Genomic DNA, 22,998 nt, shown 5'->3' on the forward strand with positions numbered 1-22,998 from the left:
TGGATGGATGGATGGGTGGATGGGTGGACGGATGGGTAGATGGGTGGGTGGATGGGTGGATGGGTGGATGGGTGGATGGATGGGTGGAAGGATGGGTGGATGGGTGGGTGGATGGGTGGATGGATGGAAGGATGGATGGGTGGATGGGTGGGTGGATCAGTGGGTGGGTGGGTGGATGGGTGGATGGATGGATGGGTGGATGGGTGGATGGGTAGATGGATGGATGGATAGATGGATGGATGGGTGGATGGGTAGATGGATGGATGGGTGGATGGGTAGATGGATGGATGGGTGGATGGGTAGATGGATGGATGGGTGGATGGGTAGATGGATGGATGGGTGGATGGCTTGCCTGATCTACTGCTCCTCCACATCCCCCTTGGATGGCTAGTAGTGTTCAAATTTTGTTGCACTAGTTGGGTCATTTTTGCATAAAGTCCCCCTACCCCTAATTCCTTTTGTTCATTTTGGTAGGTTACTGGGGAAAGATGATTTTGCAAATATGAACTTAAGACACCATCTTTTCCAAAAGGCCTGAATTTATTCTTGAAAGTTCCGTGCTTTCCCCTTTAACCTTTGAGCATTTTTATTATTCTCATGTCCTGATGTAACTCCCTGTATGAACACTTCAACTATTCTTCAGCTCTTTACCTTCTCACAGGATGTAACTCTCAGTGTAGCTCTATAACCATTAATCAAAACACAAGTTGGAGAATCCGAAATAAAATTTTTGTTGGTTGAACATAAATTGAGATCACTGCATAAAATCCTACACTCTGCGAAATTGGTGGTTGTTCATTTATTATAAGAATCTTATTAGGAAAATATTCTATTAAAAATTATTAGACTTAAAATATGCCAATAATTTTTCCTTTCTAAATTAATTTTTTAAATTAATAATCTTGAGTGAAAGAGATCTCAACACATTATCTAATCAACACCACATGTCTAAAACAGGACATGGTGAGAAGGGGAGAGTTTAAAGAAATGATGTTGTGATTTTTGTCTAATTCAAGTCAGTGGAAGGGTCTTTAAAAAGAAGCTGCTTCCAGGCAGAATGAAGTAAGCATGCCACACCTGACTCTCTCTCTGAACGCAGACGTGGACCCTGGAGAGAACATGAAGAACAGCCATCCGAGGGCTGGGAGGAGTGACTGGTGCCGGGGGATTGCCGAAGAAGACCAGAATCTGAAGTGCCACCAAACTGCACTTAGTTTTTTGTAATTTTGTCTTCCAGTTGTGTGGCCTGGACTCAGAGACAGCCCACAAGCAAGAATACATACCAGGTGCAGACAGGAAAAGCTTCAAGAGAAATCCTCACTTTCTGGCCAAGAGCCAGAAAATAACTGCTAAGTTTCAGAAAAAGTGGGGGTGGGGGACGTCCTGGAGTTTTCTTCTGTTTCTTTTTTCTCCTCTCTTCCTCCAGCCCCCAGCATTCTCACAGTGGCACAGAGACTAAACAGGCACCTAAAACTCCAAGGAAGGGGATCCTTCTCTCCAACCCGAACAGCTGTGATCCCAAGCGTACGTGAATCCCTGTGCTCTCTCTCTCTGGCTGGCCTCCTGATGCCTGGTCTCTGAAACAGATAGCCCTGGAAACAGCATGCGGAGCAGGGAAGCTAAAGCCCAGCGTTCTGGCCACAGGACTACAGAAAGGGACTTCAGGGAACCAAAAAGTGTCAGGAAAATACAGAGACAGGGGGCGCAGAAGAGCTGCCCCATAAAGGGGTGTATGAGCTCGCTGGCCTCACCTCTCATTGCACATGCTTGGATCCGACCCTAACAGCACATAAAAGGCTTGAGAATTGGACTGTGGGACTTTGCCCCTGGGTGGTGCACACAGGACAGAAGGCCTCGCTGAGGCCAAGATCCACAGACGCTCATATCCCTTATATACAATGGCTGGTACAGTGAGCCCAGTCGGCCCTCCATATCCATGGGCTTCACAGATACGGATACAGATATGGATACAGAGGGTCGACTGTATAGGCTCAGAAAACTGAGCTGACGCTGGAACCACAGAAGGCGGGTTAGAAATTACAGCCTGAACCTGCCCAGGCAGAATGACTGCTAAAAAGTCAACAGTCCCCTTAGGATTTAAACAAGACCCAGCATCTCACAATATAATATTAACAATGTCTGGGATGCAATTCAAACCTACTCAGCATATTCATCACCAGGAAAATCTCAATTCCAAAAAACAGATTATGGAAAGGGAATTAACAGTAACTGCAGTGGGGAAATCTGGCAAACTTTATTTTAACCAAGTGATGGAGGTTACATCACTGCTGACAAGTCACATTGATGCCATGCACACCCTTGACAGGAAGAGCCACCCTCAAAAGGTGATATACAGTATGATCCCACTTCTGTGGAATTCTGGGAAAGTGATGGAGAGGAGGTCAGAGGCTGCCCAGGGCTGGGTGGGAGGAGAGTGTGACTGTAAAGGAACAGCACAGGAATTTGCTTGCCTGATGGAATCACAATCGTGGTGGTGGGCACACCACTCTATACGATGTTTAAAACTTACAGAACTGTACACACACACACACATATACACACAAAGTCAACTTTACTGTGAGTTAAGAAAAAAATTTTTAAAGGAGTTGTTGGTTTGCAGTGATGAAACTGCCTTTTTTCCTCTGCTTTCCCTGGTAAATACCATCCTTAAGACACAGACCCAGGGTCAGCCCTTTATGAAGTCTCCCCCTCTGCCTCAGGGAGATTTCTCTGTTTGGGTCATGTTTCCACGTCGTTTGTTCATAGCTCTAACCAGAAAACTAAAGCTGACCTCCAACTAGATTACAAGCAGGTAAACAAATACATACTGAGTATCTTGCACACAGACAGACATTCACTGACACTTGTTTCTGTACTGCTAATGCTCAAATGACAATAATTAAGATATGAGTCCTACATTATTTATCACATTCAATCACTCACCTAACATACGTAAGATTAAATCTTACAGGCAGTTGGAAGTCCAGCTGAATTGTAGCACACTGATGGTATCTGCCAATAGCATCCTTGATTTTTATATCAATCTGTAAATTAAATGATGTTTGCTTAGAGACAGGTTTTATTTTTCTGTTAAATTTTACTTTTTTTGAAGCATATGGCCTACTTACTTTAGGACCATAAAATGCTCCATCTCCCGGGTTCATCTTCCATGGTTTCCCAAATTCCATCAAGCTATTCTGTAGTTGCTATTTTTTTAATAAGAAGAGAACATTACTTACACTTAATCACCATATACTTATTGAACCTCTTCTATATTCAATAAACTACTGAGCAACGACTACGTAAAGAAAATTAAGATGGTACTTACTCTCAAGAAACATACACATTTTAATTGGGGGAGAAAAAAGATAACTTACTAAACTGTTCCACTGAATTCCAGGTAAGTGATAGAGGGGTACTTTGGGCACTTCCGCCGTGCAGGCTCCCTCTGCCCTACTCTCTCTAGCTCCTTTCAGGAGGCGCCTCCACACCATAAAAGGCAAGAAAGCTGGGGCCTTGTTCCTTGTGCACTCTGTGCTCAGAAGACTGGGGGACAGGCCTTGCACTTGCTCTTGCTTCTCCCCCACCTCTGTGCCTGCAGCTGGTGGGCAGGGCCCCTTGGGACACGGAGGCTGTGGAAGCGTGAGGCCCACTCTGGTCTCCAGACTAAGCCACGTAAAGTCACCTAAGTTAGCACACAGTGAGGCCGCTCCACACTGACGGTGACGGGGCATGCACACGAGTATTAGTGATAGGGCTCTTTGAGTCTTCTGGCCACTCCCTGTGAAAATGGCTTCTCTGGGAAGCACCCAGGCATCCCTAAGGCCCTGGCCAGAAGAATGTCAGAACAGCAGCCAGACTCCTGTCATCACCCCAGCGCACTGGAGCCGTGAGGGGGGTGACATTTGGGAGTGAAGCGCCCGACAGGGAAGGAAAGCAGTGGTGGTGTCCTGGGCCAGGCCAGCATCACCCAGAAAGCCTCCTCCAGGGCCTCAATCACAGCAGGTCAGGAGCTGCTCCTGGCCAGACCCCAGGGGGTCCCTCAGGGACCCAACCCTCCTGCAGAGGCTTCCCTTGTGCTCAGGGCTGGGAAGGCCACCTGCACAGATGCACTTCACAAGCTGGAGCTGCCCTCCCCCGACTTTGTTTCTGAAGGGAGAAGAGACTGTGAAACCATGTTCTCAGACAAAACAAGGCCCTGCTACAGCAGGTAACAGCAATTGTAGGGACTCCCAGGGAATTAAAAGCAAAAGAAAGGCCAGGTTTGGGGGAAGAGCATACAGCAGAGGTCACTGCGTCCACTGCTCTGTCCTCTCCCTGGGGACACCGGGATAGGAAGGCCTGATGGGAGGGGCCGAGGCCAAGAAAGCTTCCAGTTGACACGAGGTCTGGGGAGAGGGGACGTCTGGGCAGTGCTGGAACTGCTGCTCCCAGGACTGGCCCGGGCACACTGCCCGGCACCTCTTCTCCCTGCTGTCTGTCCTGCCCCACGCATGCCAGGTCTCTGGCTCCCAAGAGCACTAGGGTCTAGGCTGTGGGACGTGCTGGGTTTCGGACACATCAGTTTGCTTGTGCTTATGTGGGAGGGGCTGGAATGTTCTTAAGGATCTAATGACTCACTGCAACTCTGGGAAAGTGGGACCCAAGAGAGGTTTTTTTAAAAAAATTATTTATTTATTTATTTATTTATTTTTTGTTTCATTGGGTCTTCATTGCTGCACACGGGCTTTCTCTAGCTGTGGTGAGCAGGGGCTACTCTTCATTGTGGTGCGTGGGCTTCTAATTGTGGTGGCTTCTCTTGTTGTGGAGCACGGGCTCTAGACACACGGGCTTCAGTAGTTGTGGCTCATGGGCTCTAGGTGTGTGGGCTTCGGTAGTTGTGGTGCATGGGCTTAGTTGCTCCATGGCATGTGGGATCTTCCTGGACCAGGGCTCGAACGCATGTCCCCTGCACTGGCAGGCGGGTTCTTAAACACTGCGCCACCAGGGAAGCCCCCAACAGAGGTCTGAGGTTAATCCAGCTCCAAGGAGCTGAAGGACGTACATCAGTTCCAGTGGCAGAGGCCAAACAAGAGCTGCTGAAGAAGGAGCCAGAGAACTTCTTTAAAAGCTTATGAAATTGGTTATTAGTGACCAGCACTGAAAAGAGTATAAATGGAAACCTGATATAAACTAAGGTGTGAAGCAAATGTAAGGTACTGCTCTTAGCATTGTTTTGAAGAAAACTGGATTAACAAAATTCTACAATGGGCACATTTATCCCAGAACTTCCAATTTTAAGTTTCCATTGCAAAGCATCGCATCCTCATGCAAGGTATTTTCCATATTCACAAAAATGAAGGGTAACACTTTGTTTCTCCCTACCTTTTCAGCTTCATCCCATATCTCAACCTCCCCTAGAAAGTTTTCAGGTCTTGTTGACAAATTTAATTGAAAGGAGAAGCCAAATGTTGAGTAAACGGATTGCAAAAACTGCAAACACCCTTTTATTTCTTCTTCAATCTGAAATCAGAGCAAATGAAAAACCTTAAATAACACCAAATTTAAACCTATTTATGGTATTAAAAAACATTCTTCTTGTCAGATAGAAATAAAGCGTGCTTTTACTATAGTCAGTAGCACTGTTCGGGTTGTTGTCTTTTCCTCACTCGAATATTCACGGGACGCCCGCCAGGTGCCAATGCACACAGGCTGCTGGAGGCCCCCATGGTCCAGCGCAGGGCTGGGCGAAGACCCAGGGGAGGGTACCTCTCCGTGCACAATGCCACACAGGAGGAAGGGCGGAGGTCCAGAGGAAGTGATGGCCAAGCTGCAGCCAGAGGAGAGGTTAAGCGTTCTCCATGGAGGCAGGGCAGGAGCTCCCGGAGCAGAGGAAACACTGAGGGTGAAGACCCACAGGATGGAGGAGTGGGCCAGGGCAGGACAGCTGTGGGAAGCTGCACGTGACGGGACAGACGGCACAGAGGGAGCATGGCAGACAGTCAGGATAGAGGCAGGCCGGGGCCAGAGAAAATGCAGTGCTTTCAAAGCCAGGGTAATGTCTGCACTTTTTAGCCTGAGAGCAATGGAGAACCAGTGGAGGTTTCAGCAGGGGACTAACACAGTTCAATGTGATTATTTCAAGTACGGGAAAAAGACTGGGAAGACGAGAAGAGCAGCCCATTAGGAAGCTGTTGGGATCCTTCAGGAGCAAGAGGATGGCAGCTTGAAACAGAAGTGGCTGGAATGCAGGGAATCAGATGCGTTTGCAGGATACCTGTCCTTTCGTTCACTAACAGACAGTAATTGCCTACATCGTCAGCACTGTGCTGGATGCTGGGAATTCAGGAATGAATGAACTTATTCAAGAATAATATATTTAAGAAGAGTGAATAGGGCTTGTGATAAACTAGACATGAGAAGTGAAAACCAAAGGACACCTGGGTTCCTGGCCTGGGCCATGAAGAGGGTGCTGGTGCATCGCTGAGAGGAGGAGGACGTGGTGTGAAAGGCAGAAGAGGGGCCGACGCTGGGCCTGGCCAATGAGAGGGTGTTTGTGATGGCCAAGCAGACACGTCCCCCAGCCCCTGCAGGGCTTGGAGCTCACGGGGGACAGCTGAGACGCAGCAGAGGTTAGGAGAGGGACCGATGCCAGAGAGCGCAGGGTGAGAAAAGCAGGGCCCGGGCTGGGAGGCTGAGAGACAGCATCCTTAACAGGGAGAAAGACAAGCACATCTAAATGCAGACGAGATGGGGCAGCAAAAACAGAGACGTAGAGAGAGGGGACAAGTAAGGATCTGCATGTCACCAGGGATTAGGTTTTGGGATTTTCATCAGTGGAATCATGCAGCCCTTGCTCTTTTTTCTGTCTTCCTTTTTCCACTCAGTAGAATTATTTCAAGATTCATTCATACTGTTGTGTGCATCAATAGGTCATTCTTTTTTCTTGCTGAGTGGTTTTCCACTGTATGGATATACCACTGTTCCTTTATACACTCACCTGTTATTGGGCTGTTTCTATATTTCGGCTATTTCAAATAAAGTTGCTATGAACACGTGTGGACAAGTCTTTGTATGGACATGTACTTTCTTTTTCTCTTGGAAAAGGAAAAGGAGTAGTAAGATGGCTGGGACATATGGTAGGTTTGTGCTTTAAAGAAAAAAATTATTTATTTACTTATTTGGCTGTGCTGGGTCTTAGTTGCAGCGCACAGGATCTTCGTTGCTGCATGTGTGATCTTCGTTGGGGTGTGCGGGATCTTTAGTTGCGGCGTGGATGTGGGATACAGTTCCCTGACCAGGGATCGAACCCGTGCCCCCTGCTTTGGAAGCGTGGAGTCTTAACCACTGCGCCACCAGGGAAGTCTCTGCTTCACTTTTTAAGAAACTGCCAAACTGGTTTCTAAAGTGACTGTGCCGTCTTCCATTTCCACAACCAGTGAGTGAGAAGTCCATCCCTTCCACACTCCCAACACGTGTCAGAGTCAGCCTTTTACGTCTGAACCATTCTAGTTGGTGTAGAGGCAACTCCTCATGGTTTCAATCTTCATCTCCTTAGTGACTGATCACCTTGCACCCCTTATTCATGTCCTTCTTTGCCATCTGTGTATCTCCTTAGATATGTATCTTCGACCATTTGAATGGTCAAATCTTTTTGCCCATTTTTTAAAGTTTAACTTTTTGAGATTCACATGCATTTGTAAGAAATAAGACCGTTGTACCATTTACTCAGGTTTCCCCAGTGGTGATATAATTTTTGCTTCAACCGTCAAACACAACTCAGAAAACTGTGAGTTTTTCACAACTCTGAAAACTCTGAGAGAAAGGAAAAGGAAAAGGAATATTTATTGTATTTAACCATGTTTTACTTTTACAGTTGTTCTTTCTTTCTTCCTAATGTTCCAAGACTCTTCCTTTTATCATTTCCTTTCTCTTCAGAGAAATTCTTATAGCCATTCTTCTAAGGTAGGTCTAAGGTCTTGATTTCACCTTCATTCCATAAAGACATTTTTTCTGGATATAGAATTTTGGGTTAACAGTTATTTCAGCATTTGGAAAATGCTGTGCTGCTTCCTTCTGGCCTCTGTTTTGTTTTGTTTTTGATAAGAAAACTGTTGTTTTTTTAAAAAAATATTTTTTTCCTTAATGGTAAGGTATCATTTCTTTCTCACTGCTTTCAAATTTTTTTCTTTTTCTTTAGTTTTCAGAAGTTTGGCTATAATGTGTCTTGGTGTGAATTTCTTTGGGTTTATCCTGTGTGCACTTTCTCAGCTACTTGAATCTGTAAGCTTATGTTTTTTGCCAAATTTGGCCAGTTTTCAGCCATTACCTCTTTGAGTACTTTTTCACCTCCACCCTACATTTCCAGAACTATTTCCAGAACTATTCCAGAACGTTGGTGACATAAATATTAGGCATTCTGTTATAGTCCCACTGGTCTCTGAAGTTCTGTTCATTTTTCTTTCAGTCTCTTTTCTGTTTTTCACATAGTGTCATTTCTACTGGTGTCTTCAAGTTCACTGATTCTTTTCTCTGTCTCCTCCATTCTGCTCAGGAATCCATCCACTGAATATTTTGGTTATTACATTTTTCAGTTCTAAAATTTCCATTTGGTTCTTCTTTATATCTTCTATTTCCTGAGACTATTTTTTCATTTTTTCTAAATGTGCTTGTAATTGCTTGTTAAAGCATTTTTATGATGGTTTCTTTAAGATCCTCATCAGATAATTCTAATATCCCTGCCATGTCCACATCAATGCTCCTACACTGCCCTTTGTCATTCAAGTTGAGATTTTCCTTTTTCTTAATGTGATGATTGATTTTTGATTTCTGAAATCTAGATATTTTGGATATTATGTTATAAGACTTTGGATTTTATTTAAACTCTTCATTTTAGCTGGCTTCCACTGACTCTGCTCCAACAGGGAGGGAGCAGTACTGCCTGGTTATTGCAAAGTAGGAGCAGATGTCTGGGTTTCCCACTGGGGACCGCAAGGGAGGCAGAGGCTCCTCATTACTGCTGGGTAAGTAGGAGTTCTGCACCTTAGTAGGTTTCCTCTGATAACACCTCAGCTGGGAGAGGCAGGGGTATCTTGGCACTGCTCCTCATGTGGCCTTTAGCAACCTCCAGGGTGCACAGCCTCATTACCATGGAGTGGTGGTAGAAGTTTTGTCTCTCCACTCAAGTAGGAAGTGGAAAAGGCACCTTGTGACTGCCAGGTGAGGGTGGAAGTAAAGGCTCCCACTTAGTCTCCATTGACATTACGGGGTGGGAGCAGGGAGATCCCTGTTAATGCCTGGCAGGGATGAGTAGAATTGGTATGATTTCTTCTTTAAGTGTTTGGTAGAATTCACTAGTGATTCCTTCTGGGCCTGGAGTTTTCTTTGTGGAAATGTTGTTAACTATCAATTCAATTTCTTTAATAAACACAGGGCTACTCAGATTATCTATTTCTCCTTGAGTAAAGTTTGGTAGTTTGTGTTTTTCAAAGAATTTGTCCATTTCATCTAATTTGTCAAATTTACTGGCATAAGCTTGTTCATAATATTGCCTTATTACCCTTTTAATATCTATAGGGTCTGTAGTAATGTCACTTCTATCAGTCCTAATATTTGTTTTTCTTTTTCTTTCCTTTTTTTCGGCTGGGCCATGCAGCTTGTGGGATCTTAGTTCCCCGACCAGGGATCAAACCCGGGCCCCATGCAGTGAGAGTGCAGAATCCTAACCACTGGACCACCAGGGAAGTCCCCAGTCCTAATGTTTTTAATTAGTATCTTCTCTTTTCTCTCCAACAACTAAACTAAAGGTTTAGTTTAGTAAACTAAAGGTTTATGAATTTTATTGATCTTCTAGGAGAACCAGCCTTTGGTTTTTATTTATATTGTTGTGTTGTTCAAGGGTTAACTGGACAATATTTTCTAATTTCCCTTTGATTTCTTATTTGACACATGGGTTATTTAGAAGTGTATGATTCACCTTCCAAATATTTGGAGATTTTCCAGATAGCTTTCTGTTATTGATTTCTACTTCAATTTCATTGTGGCCAGAGAACATATTTGGTACGAATTGAATCCCTTTAAATTTACTGAGACTCATTTTATGGCCCAGAATATGGTCTACCTTGGTAAATGTTCTGTGTGCACTTTCAAAGAATGTGTACTCTGCTGTTATTGATTGGAGGGTTCTATAACTGTCTATTAGGTCAAACCATTTGATAGTGGTCCTTTGCATGACAATTTTAATTTGAATTAACATGAAAACCTGAAAAAGTAAACACTAACTTCTAGGCAATACTGAAAAACAAACACATCCAAAATTCCACCAACCCCCTTAAAACAGTCCACTTAATGTACTTAAGTTAATAAAATTGGAGGAAACTTAAAAAAATAATAATAAATTTCATGTCAAGAAAAACAAACAACCCAATCAAAAAATGGCAGAAGACCTAAATAGACATTTCTCCAAAGAAGACATACAGATGGCCAGCAGGCACACGAAAAGATGCTCAACATCACTAATTATTAGAGAAATGAAAATCAAAACTACAATGAGGTATCACCTCACACCAGTCAGAATGGCCATCATCAAGAAGTCAACAAAATAATAAGTGCTAGAGAGGGTGTGGAGAAAATGGAAGCCTCCTAAACCATTGGCAGGAATGTAAACTGGTGCAGTCACTATGGAGAACAGTATGAAGCTTCCTTAAAAAGCTAAAAATAGAGTTGCCATATGATTCAGCAATCCCACTCCTGGACAAATATCCAGAAAAGATGAAAACTCTAATTTAAAAAGATACATGCACCTCAATGTTCACAGCAGCACTATTTACAACAGCCAAGGCATGTAAGCAACATATGTATCCATGGACAGATGAATGGATAAAGATGATGTGGTGTGTGTATTTATATATATATACATACACACACACACATATACACACACACACACACAAAATAGAATAGTACCCAGCTATAAAAGAGAAGGAAGTATTGCTATTTGCAGCAACATGGATGAACCTAGAGTTTATCATACTAAGTGAAGTAAGTCAGATAGAGAAAGACAAAAATCATGATATCATTTCTATGTGGAATCTAAAAAATGATACAATGAACTTACTTACAAAACAGAAACAGACTCACAGACATAGAAAATAACTTATGGTTACCAAAGGGGAAAGGGAAGGGGGAGAATAAATTAGGAGTTTAGGATTTACAGACACACACTACTTTACAGATAGATAAAATAGATAAACAACAATGTGATTTATGTTCCAATGTATAATAATAAAACTGTCTTTACTTTTGATTTCTGTCAGTGACTGATTGTTAAAAATTTTTAAATAGCATCAAACAGAACTTCGAATTTTCAGAGAATCATGTTCCTTTATAATAAAATAAATCATGTTTGAAAAAAACTTTTTCATGTCATGAGATTACTGATCTATGACCCAAATTAGAGAATCACAAAACGTTGGAGCTGATGGGCCCTCAGAGACTAGACTGAACAACACATTTCACAGCGACCCTGAAAGACTCAGCGATCTGTCCAAGGTAGCACACCGGACCTGTGCTGACCACGCCTCCCCTGTGTCCCCGTTTACCTGCTCCACAGTGCAGAAGATGTGAGCGTCATCCTGCTGGAAGCGCCTGACGTGGGTCAAGCCATGCAAAGTTCCTGACGGCTCATTCCTGTGAAGAGCTCCGAAGTCAGCAAATCTAATAGGCATTTCCCTCCAAGATCGTGGACGATGGGCAAACATCAGACTAGAAAAGAAACAATGGCACGCAGCTTTTCCTTAGCATGGAAAAGATTATGTAATGATCTAGATGTTAATAAGGTACAGTTAAATGCCTCAGGATTTGTAAACACCTTATTCTGGTTCTTAGATCACCAATTTTACAAAAATTCTTCTCCCATGAATTAGTGAACCTTGAACTTACATCACTGCACACTCTGAGAAAGAACCCTCTTATCTTCTCCAGAATGCTGTTCCCTACTCTCATTCACCCAGGGAATATCCACTTACCGTTTACAATCCATTTCAAAGGCTACTTCTTAAGTGAAGCAGCCCTGGACACTCCCCCAGAAGGGCTAGTCAGGCTTGCCTCAGCCTCCAAGAACAGCTGGAATTGCCACAGTTTTGACACTGGTCTTGCTATTTTTATAACTGACTGTCTATATATCTGTTCCTTCCCCAATCTGCTCATGAGCTCCGGGGGGAAATGGATTGCGTCTGAATCACCTCTGCATTTCCAGCTCCCAGCACTGGAAACACTCGGCTAATGTTCTCTGTTGAATGAAAGGCCTCTCTTCTGCAGGAAGCACCCCTGGCTCCCAAATCCCATCACCACTAGGCCACTGTGGTCCTGCTCTTCCTTGTTCTGAGACATGAAAATACAAAATTACATTCTCTACTTGTGTTCAGCTTTCTTCTAATTCTATTGAAATCACAGCTTCAACTGGTACCCAATGGGAAACTGAGTTAAGAAGTTGTTAATACAGGTGTTTTAGAGAATGCAAAGCACAAGGTTAGCCTCCATCTTCTGTTTTTATTTTTTATTTATTTATTTTTTTTTTTGCGGTATGCAGGCCTCTCACTGTTGTGGCCTCTCCCGTTGCAGAGCACAGGCTCCAGACGCGCAGGCTCAGCGGCCATGGCTCACAGGCCTAGCCGCTCTGCGGCATGTGGGATCTTCCCGGACTGGGGCACGAACCTGCGTCCCCTGCATCGGCAGGCGGACTCTCAACCACTGCGCCACCAGGGAAGCCCCACCTTCTGTTTTTAAAACGAGGTTATAGAATATTTACATACAAGTTTTTAGAAAATTAAAGATAAATATATATTTTTTACATGCTGTCATCATAAAGTTGAACTTCTTTCATTCTTTACTGAAAAGGGCAAAGAGCTTTCTTCAATGTTCAGAGGTTTGTTTTAAGTAGTTACCTTCTAAAGTAAATTTACCTGAAACTATGTAGTTGATGATACAAAGCTACAATAGTTGGGATATTTTTTTGTGGAGAATTGTATCTGTTCACTTCCAGTTGTAAAATCTGCTACTCTTACAAGGTTGTATTTGCATACCATGCAACTTTATGATAATTACATTCTTTCACAGACTCTAAGACAACCTTGATTGTAAGATGTACCATTATTTTATACATCACTAAGAAAGAAAATAACCATTAATTAAATTATGGTATAATGTTAAGATACCAATTACAAGATGTGTCCCAATTTCAGGGGTAAAGCCATCTTAGAATCAATGAAATCCAGTCATTTATTTTGACCTCACTGTTCTTGTTACAATCAACCCAAATAGTATGTAAGAACTAGATGTTCTGCAAATATGTATATTTGAAGTGTATTACTATTAGGAAGAGAAATATTACAATAATTTATAAAGTTGATATGTAACATTATCCTCTGAGAAGCACAAAATACTAAATGGTTTCCAGCTACCATCCCACACCTGTCAAAGAGCAAACATATTTTAAAAAGTAAATTTATTCTCCAGAATGAAATAACTTGGTAAAGATGATTTCTAACCACCAGTCTTCAGATTAAAGGAATCACTTAGTTCCAAAAAGCAAAATAATATTAAAGACTAATTGTGAGGAAGTCTGCTATGCGTTTATAGGCACAGATCTGCTTCACTTTTAATACTCACCAGTGCCCCGGACAATTCATGGGCTTAAGGGCAAAAGTGTCCTTGTCAATGTCAAAGGTGAACATGTTGTCACTGTAATGCTGCCAGTGTCCAGAGGTTTCCCAGAGCTTACTGCTGTACACGTTGGGGGAGAGCACCTCCATGAAGCTGCGTTGGTGGTACTCCTCCTAAAAGAGATGCACACGCAAAGTTAAAATCTGCTGGGACAGGTCACAATTCCAGGCAAATAACTCTATGAACACAGATTTTTAAATTCAGGATTATGTCTTACATTAATTCATGGTTAATATGCCCTTGGCTTTAAGGGTGGTAATTTATGGATCATGAAAGAAAGATTAATGTATGCTCAGTATAATTTTCACATTAAGTATATTTATTTTATAGTATAATAGTATATAGTGTATAGTATTTTAATTCTTTGAGAATTAGTAATTGAAATACTATATATATAAACTTTTTGTAACTACAAACTCCCAAATCCTTGTACATTCCAGATAAACAGCAGAAGTTTTTTTTTTTTGTTTTTTTTTTTTGTGGTACGCGGGCCTCTCATTGTTGTGGCCTCTCCCGTTGCGGAGCACTGGCTCTGGATGCGCAGGCTCAGCGGCCATGGCTCACGGGCCCAGCCGCCCCGCGGCATGTGGGATCCTCCCCGACCGGGGCACGAACCCATGTCCCTGCATCGGCAGGCAGACTCTCAACCACTGCGCCACCAGAGAAGCCCAGGAGTTTATTTTCTATTACTTAAGAGGTAGAATAATTTTATAACTCAATATGCCTCTGAGTGCCATGTTATTTACAGTTTTGACCCATTTAGTTTTAAATAGAACTAAAGCTGGGAATTTGAATTTGTAATATTTTAAGTGGTTGTTATCTACTGAGTCAGGAGCTGGCTTTGCTCCCTCCCTATCAATTAACAGCTTCCCTCATTCCATCACTGGGGTCAGGAAAAGAGAGTCTTGTTTTCAAGCAGAGTTCTTCTTTTACTTTAACTTTGCTTTCTTTTTCTTCATCAATCTGATGATCTTTGTTCAGTGTTTCTTAGAGTTTCAACATTTGTTAATCATTTAATGGGCATCTGGCACAAACCTAGATCACCATATTTTAGCTAAGTAAAAATATATTTTTATACAATTAAAAAAATATAAAACATACTATTTCAAAATTACTACAAAGAACAGTTTTGCATCACTGACAGGGATATATTATTTGTCGCTCTTCAGCTGAGCATCTTTTCAGTCCAGTTGTGAAGAGCCTGGGTCTCAGCTATCCATTAAGCTTCTTTACTTAACCTTTGTTCTTACCAAATAGGAAAATTTCAACAAAATTATAGGTCACTATGAATGGCAGTAATTATTTAGTGGTAAGTCAGATGGCTCCATATACTCAGATTAAACAATGTCCCAGCTACTTCCCTGGTGGCGCAGTGGTTAAGAATCTGCCTGCCAATGTAGGGGACACGAGTTTGAGCCCTGGTCCGGGAAGATCCCACATGCCACGGAGCAACTAAGCCTGTGCACCACAACTACTGAGCCTGTGTGCCACAACTACTGAAACCCACGCGCCTAGAGCCCGTGCTCTGCAACAAGACAAGCCACCGCAATGAGAAGCCTGCGCACCGCAACAAAGAGTAGCCCTCGCTCGCCACAACTAGAAAAAGCCCGTGTGCAACAATGAAAATCCAACACAGTTCAAAATCAAATAAATAAATAAATAAATTTAAAACAAAAAACAAGGTCCCAGAAATTAAAGGGGTTTTTGTGTTTTGGTTTCTTTTTACTAGAGGTTACTTTTAAAGCTAAGCTCAGGAGATAGTAATTGATAGATTTTTTTTTAACCCACTCTGGACACAATCATGTTAGGAATTTGTTTTGTTGAGGTGTTTGGAAACGATTTTTAACTATGCCCTATGAGGGCAAGTGTCATTATGTTTGCAACTTATTTTATGCAGTTTAGCAAAAAACAACTGCTACATTTATACATAAAATGTACACATATATTGCATGTATACCACCTTATCTCTGTATATTATATGTGTGTAATATATATATATATTGTTTTGTCTCTCTCACATGCACATACATGTCAGAGAGAGAGAAAGCAAATTGGCAAACTTAACAACTGATGAATCTAGATGAAGGACACATGTATGCTCACTGCACTGCTCTTTAACTTTTCTGTAGATTTGAACTTTTCGAAAGAAAAAGTTGAGGAAAAATATATCTGAATCCATATCATCAATTTCTTTCTCTAAAGAGTAAAGAAAATCAAGTCTGAGAAAGAGCAAAGTCATGATGACTGACCAGTCTATAGCTCAGTATGATCTGAAGAAATCCTGAAGGCTTATTCTGAAGATTAAAAAGCATATTTCATCCCTGAAGTAATAACTTCATACCGTAGAAGGTACTGAATCTCCACCTGCACCTGTGATTTGGCCACTGGAAATAGCACCTAAATATCAGTGCATAGAGAAATTCTCTTAAGTAATTTTTCATTATAAACACTAAAGTGATTCCACTTAAACAGATCCTTTCCAAAATCACACTAAAATACCAGAGTTTTAATAAAAGCATAAATCTACAAGGCCAAAGAGAAAAAGGAGAGGAGATGACAGCTATATACTTATGAATCTGGAAAGCAGATGAGCAACAGCCTCAGCAGATCTGGGAAAGCTGAAACTTTACGGGAGAATCCCAGAAGCAAGACTACTCTGGCTGGATATAGATTTCTTGGTTTCACATTTTTAAGGTATTGCTCCTGTCTTCTATATTTTAGGGTTTCCATTGAAAATTTCATTTCTTTTAAGACTAATGATGTTGAGCATTTTTTGTGTTTTTTCTGCTGTTTCCATTAACAAAATCAAATATCTAGGGATAAATCTGATGAAAGATGTGTTAAGACCTCTAAAGTAGCAGTAACAAAATATTGCTGAGGGAAAATAAAGATCAAAATGAATTGACAAGATTTACATATGGATTGTTAAACTCAATATTGTTGTCATTATCTGCAAATTAATCTATAGATTGAATGTAATTCCAATCAACATCTCAGCAGTGTTTTTTTCCTTTTTTAGGAAATTGACAAGCTTCTTGTAAAAGTTATATGGAAATGCAAAGAATAGCCAAAATAATCCTGAACAAAAATAATAAAATTAATGAACTTAAACTACTGACACCAAGACTTAAAATACAGTTACAGTAATCAAAGCGGTGTGGTACTGACGCAAGGCCAGACAACAAAGGGATCAGAAGAACGGAATAAATACCCGGAAAAAATATATATGCGATGATTTGGCTTGGGACAAAGATTCTGCTATAGTAATAAACGGTACTGAAGTTACTGGATAAGCACAGAACCTCAAAATGAATCCAAGGTAAATCATAGCCTTAAGAGTGAAAGCAAGCAAGTTTTTAAACAGAACAAAGAAAAATAGCTTCATGACTCTGAAGTCGGCCAAAGATTTCTTAAACAGGATGTGAAAAACACTAAGGAGAAAAGAAAAAGTAATAAACTGGACTTCATTAAATATAAAAAGTGTTGGTCCAAAGACATCATTAAAAAATAAATCAAGAAGCCACAGACTGAAAGAATATATTTATTACATATATTTAACTAAGGACTCAGATTCAGAATATAGAAAAAAATTCCTACAAATCAATAATAAAAAGACAACCCAAACTTTTAAATGGGCAAAATATTTAAACAGGAGCTTCACAAAAGAGAACATCCAAGTGGCTAATAAGCATATGAAAAGATTCTCAACATCACTATCCATCAGGGATATGCAAAATAGTGCCATTATACCAAGTGTTAAAAAAGAAATAACAAGCCTCAAATGGGGTCACTTACCCCCAGGACAGAAAACCAAGACAGTTTCAACCCCACCCCCACAGAGATGTGACCTTTACAACAGCCCATCTGAAATGTCCTGATCAGCACTGGTGAGGTAACTACCTGAGAAAGACCCTGCTGTTCCTCCCCCAGTAGAAGACAGCCTGCCTAAAATAATCCTTTCTTTTCATTTGCTAACACCTTCTCGCCCCCTCCCCTCCTTCTACCTATAAAAACCCTCCATTTCGTACAACCCCTCCTACTGCTGCTGATTCTTGAATTTCTGAATAAAGCCAATTAGTTCTTCAAATTTACTTGGTTGAATTTTGTTTTTAACAGTGTAGAAGAATTACATAGTCATATAATCCTAGAAGGAGTAGTAAGTGGTTCAACTACATAAAAACTGGTCAGCATTTTCTTTAAAAGTTTGTCATTACTTCCCCAGGACCTAGCAATTCTATTCCCAAGTAAATACCCAAGAGAAGTGGGTTCTTGGGAGCACCAAAGACATGATCAAGAATGTTCACAGTAGCTTCATATGTAATAGCCCCAAACTGGAAACAACCTACATGTGCGTCTACAGGAGAATAAATAAACAGATTGTACTATAGTAATAAGATGGGATAAATCAAAATACACACAACTTGGATGAATCTCACACATTAAGTTGAACAAAAGAAGCCAGAAACACAATAGTGAATACTACGATTCCATGTTATGAAGTTTAAAACCAGGGGCAATTTATCTATGGTAACCAAAATCAGCATAGAGATGATCTCAGGGGAGGGAAGGGGAGGCAGGTACCATCCGGGAAGAGACCCAAGAGGACACACGACAAGATGGAAGGTTCTTGGTCTTGATTTGAGTGTGGCTGGTAGATGTGCACATGTGAAATGCTTCAGATTTGTCCACTTTAATGAATGTAACTTATATTTCAATCAGTAGCCTCCCTCCGAATACAATAATATTGTTAGGGAACCGTGGACCGAAACCGCCCGCCTTGGCCAGGCACTATGATAAGCGCCTGCCTGTGTTGTCTCACAGCAGGAGGTCCTGATAAAGAACATCGTGCTGCCACTGAAAACTAACGGGGAGAATTCAGGAGGGGCTGAAAGGAGAAGGGAGGAGACGTCAGCCCATAATATGTCCTGCCAACCTCCCAGAAACCCTCGTGTTGGAATCCATCTTAGCTGAGAGATGCGCATGCCACCAGGAAGGACCCTGAGCCACCAAATATGGGCCAAGCAAGATGATTGGCCAGAGACAACCTGAAACTAACCCCATCACCATGGAACCCGAGACTTCGAGCCACGTAGACAGCAGTCCTCCTGGGTTCACTTACCCTACTGCTCTCTGCCCGGGCGCCCCTTCCCAATAAAGTCTCCTGCTTCGTCAGCACATGTGTCTTCTTGGACAATTCATTTCCAAGCGTTAGCCAAGAGCCCACTCTTGGGCTCTGGAAGGGGTTCCCCTTCCTGCAACAACATAAGGGACCTAATGCAAGAACCACCCCAATGAGCCTAACACTTGGAACCATGAAAGAGAAGTTTTAATCAGCAGTTTTAAGCTACTCAGTTTCAGGATGGTTTTCTAGGCTGCGATAGAACAGACAACCAGGACAGAATGTGCACTGGCCATGGGTGCTGCTGTACCAGTAACCCTAAAACAGGGGGCTGTGGCTTTAGGGCCAAGTGGTGGGCAAAGCTAGAAGGGCCTTAAAGAAACTGTCTGTGACGAGTTGAACACTAACAGGGAGGAAAATGTTACTGGAAGTTGAAGAAAAGAGGACCCTTGTTAGGTGGTGCCAGAGATTTGGTAACCCTGTCACCCCAGGTAACACGGAAAACAGAGAGTCCCTGAAGAGCTCACAGACTTAGCTGGGGGTGTCCGGGCAGAATGTGGAAAGGGACAGCCAACTTCTAACTGCCTGTGACAAAATACAAGAAGACAGAAACTAGAGAGAGCACTATTACATTTCTGAGACAAATTTAGAGGAAATACAAAGGTGGCAGGACCGACCGGATTCAAAAATAAAACTTTCTCACCCTCAGACCTTCTCAGCAAAAGAGTCACAAGACTCTTGAGGACAAAGGTCAAATCTTAAGGGTGCAGCTGTCTGCCCTTTGCAAAGACCTCGGAATGAGCTGAGTACCCTATGGGGCTTTGAGAGTCTTAGGACTGCTCTTTGTACACTCAGTTAAAGAGGAGGCTTTTACATTTTTAAGTGTCATTTCCCAGCAGCCTCCCAGGCAGCCCTGGGTAGGGAAGAATCTGTCCCAGAAAGAGACGCAGGGATGGCTTTTATCTAAGCATTGATTATAAACACTGTATGTAAAAGTGCTCCCCGCCCCCCAACTCTTAAAGGAACTGTACTAGCTGGGATTGAAAGGGACAGAGACAGCACGAGAAGAAATGAGGTCTCTGGACCCCAACCTTCACAGAAGGAATCAGGCCGGGGACACTGAGAAAGCTGCTCAGAGGTCCACACAGGCAGGGAGGCTGACTCTGAACCAGGGCCCAGAGGAAAGAGAACTGAGTCCTGAAAAACAAGCGTTTTCTGACCTTGGAGCTGGGAAGACGGGTGGGAATCAGGGTTTCGACAGATCACCGACCCCAGCACCTCCTTCTGCGCCCATCCCTTCCTGAGTGGGAATGTCCCCGGCCTCCTACTCCTCCATCATCATTTTATTTTTTTTATTTTTTTTCATCATCATTTTATAATGTGGTGGGGTGGGGGGAGTGGGGTGGCCCACAGGTAACCTGTCTCTTTAGTCCACAGGTCTTACACTGACGGGAACTCTACCTGAGGGGCTACACCTGAGAAGCCTCCTCTGCACCGAGATGAGTTACTACCTTCTGCGCTGATGTGGTAACCAGAGGAGACTCGGCAGACCTTTTACTCAGCACTCAAAACACATTCAAAGGGCAGAGCTGATTATCCTCTAGCCTTTGGGGGCTGAAGACATAAAGAGCCACCAGACGCTCAGCTGGAAGCCCCGGGGGCCAGGCCCCAGACACAAGGGCAGCCTGTGTCCCAACCAAATGCAAGCCCAGCCTTGACTGAGCTCAGTCTCCGCACTGAGGGCTTCTTCTTCCATCTAGGCGATGGGTAACTGCTCAAGTGGGAGAAAACGTCACCCGGAGCCTCTGCAGGTATGTTTACATACAATATCCAGCATAGAATAGAAAATGATCAGCTGTGGAAAGAGGCAAGACTGCATACCAGGAAACCAGGAGAAGGCAGTCTCTGAGAGGTTTTTCTTTTTTGCATGGAAAGGCCGATTTTCTCAGACACGGATATCTGGGGGTTCAGAGTTCTTCACCTCATCTGTGTCTGCCAACCATTCCCCTTCGAAGCCTCAGAGACCCCCATCCTTCCCACCAATGCCCTTACCTCAGCAGAAGAGACCACTGGGCTTACGTATGTAAACGACTGTACAGTACTACAACCCATACGATCAGGCCTTGGGCCTGATCATCAGCCATGTCTGTCTTGCATCTATAAAAGATAAAAGATTCTTTTAAAGCCACCATAGAGGCATCCTGTTTATTCTCCACACATTCCACCTCCAACCCAGGAAGTTCAAGGTGCCAGGGGCTGTGCTGATTTTCCAGCAAAGACAGCACACCCCAAACAGCAGCTGTGATGGCCATTACCACCTGGTGAAGTCTGACACCCTTCAAAGACTCTTCAGGTCTTACCTCCCTGCTCTCTGATCTCCTCCCATGGCTAAGCAGTGGTCAATCCCTGTGGAAGGCATGCAGCCCACAGAGGTCAGCCTCCAGGCGCACAGCCGAGAAGAAAAGGAAGGAAAGCGAGTCGGACAGTAACCAGTACAGGCCGCGTACCTTCTCAGGAAGGCACTGCAGAAGGTGGTCCCCCCAACGAGAGGGACAAGCAAGGAAGAGGAAGACATGGGTCAGGGGAGAGGGGACTCAGCACAGGAAAGACAGGAGGGGAGTAGCCAGGGCGATGACGAACAGAAGTCCTAAGACATCAGTTGTCAAGAATCTTAGCAGCAAGTCAATTCTGGAGGGAGAGGATCAAATTTGAAGAAAAAAAATTTACTTAAAGATTACCTGAATCATCAGAATACACTGCAAGGAGTTTCAGAGTTTTGATAGAAAGTTGAGGATGAATTAGTGATGGGCACATAGAAAAGTGAGGAAATGAAAGTTTTAGGTAATTATTAATTACAGGAAAGACACAGAAAGTACAGAAAGGAAAAGTAATCCTAGTAGTCTGCCTGGGTCACCTCTGCACAACATCTACATAGTCCTAATGAAGACCTTCTACTCTATGAACTTGTCCTATTGTACAAGTAGCTATTTTACAAAATTGTTTTTTCACTCTTTGCTCTGGAGCTGCCAAATCACCTAGGAGTCACATAATAAACAATGGCAGGGGGCACCAGTGGTCCAGGGATCACATCCTGAGAAGCAATGATACTTCACAGTTTAGTGTTCTGTGCCACACAGAACGCTTCCTCCTTCCTTCTCTTAGGGGGAGTTCCACACTTGGTCTGAAGTTTATCTTAGTATCCTACGTGTTCCAGAAACTTACATGGACAAGAGGTACATTTAATGAAATCCAAGTATAAATGTAAATATTTAGGGAAAATACAAATTGTTTCAATGTTTTTAGTTGAAGGCACAATGTGGCATTTCTCTTTGAGGTTCAAAATTCTTAGTATTATTAAAATAAAATTAATGGAAATGCTTGGCCATTTTACGATAAGAGAAAATAGTAAAATGTAAAATGGAGTTGAATAAGTATAGAATATTTTAAAAATTAACTTACTCGTATGAAATCCATAAGTGTATTATAAACGAAGGCTCCTCTGGGAAGAAAGAAACAGCTTCCAGGACTCAGATCATGGAAGAAGAAAAGTTCTTGTTCCTAGATTAAAACAATAATTGCATTTCATTTTCACTGTCGCTGCATAACATTTACTGTATACAAATGATACACTAGGAATAAAACATATACTTAGTTATTTCTGATTCTAATATTGACATTCCAAAGTCCCTCAACACTGTACTTGAATCTAACTACATGTAACAGCACATGTAAAATTACAACTCATATTTATGGTTACTTAGCTTTGAACTTGGCTTTTATTTCACCTAGTATTTACTGCTGATTTCCTCCTCGGCACCTTGGAGTACGGATCTCATAGGGAGACATGGCTGGAGGTGGGCTCTGAGTGACGTGACATCAGCATGGCCGTCATGCTGAGAGCCCACCCTGGTGGCCACCAACACCCAGTGTCCGTCCTCATGCCACTTTGCACGCTACCCAGCAGAGCCGAGGACATGGAGCTCCACAGCGAGTGCCTGGCCTGTCGTGTAACAGCTCCTACGTGGCAGGACTGAGCTCCTACGTGGCAGGACTGAGTTAAACCCAGGTCTGCCTTCTTGCAGATCTTCTTTGTTTCTGCTCTGCTTCCCAAATACAAAGTATATTATCAAGTATACACAATTTTTTTAAAAAGGTTATTTTTATATCATGATAAAAGT

The 22,998-nt window shown here is 42.6% G+C and overlaps 1 protein-coding gene across 3 annotated transcripts in view; it reads right to left on the minus strand.

The window, feature by feature from the left end:
* Positions 1 to 22,998, minus strand: part of TARS3 (threonyl-tRNA synthetase 3) — a 52,546-nt gene that overhangs the window by 9,565 nt on the left and 19,983 nt on the right. For all 3 annotated transcript variants that reach the window (XM_079914063.1, XM_079914062.1, XM_079914064.1), the window contains exons 10-15: positions 22,280 to 22,378; positions 13,648 to 13,814; positions 11,580 to 11,742; positions 5,365 to 5,502; positions 3,129 to 3,206; positions 2,944 to 3,044 (exon numbers count right to left, since the gene is read on the minus strand). In XM_079914063.1, coding sequence (XP_079770189.1) covers positions 2,944 to 3,044; positions 3,129 to 3,206; positions 5,365 to 5,502; positions 11,580 to 11,742; positions 13,648 to 13,814; positions 22,280 to 22,378 — 746 coding nt within the window. The remainder of the gene's footprint in view (positions 1 to 2,943; positions 3,045 to 3,128; positions 3,207 to 5,364; positions 5,503 to 11,579; positions 11,743 to 13,647; positions 13,815 to 22,279; positions 22,379 to 22,998) is intronic.

The sequence above is a fragment of the Stenella coeruleoalba genome (genome assembly GCF_951394435.1).
Source record: "Stenella coeruleoalba genome assembly, chromosome: 2".
Lineage (NCBI taxonomy): Eukaryota > Metazoa > Chordata > Mammalia > Artiodactyla > Delphinidae > Stenella > Stenella coeruleoalba.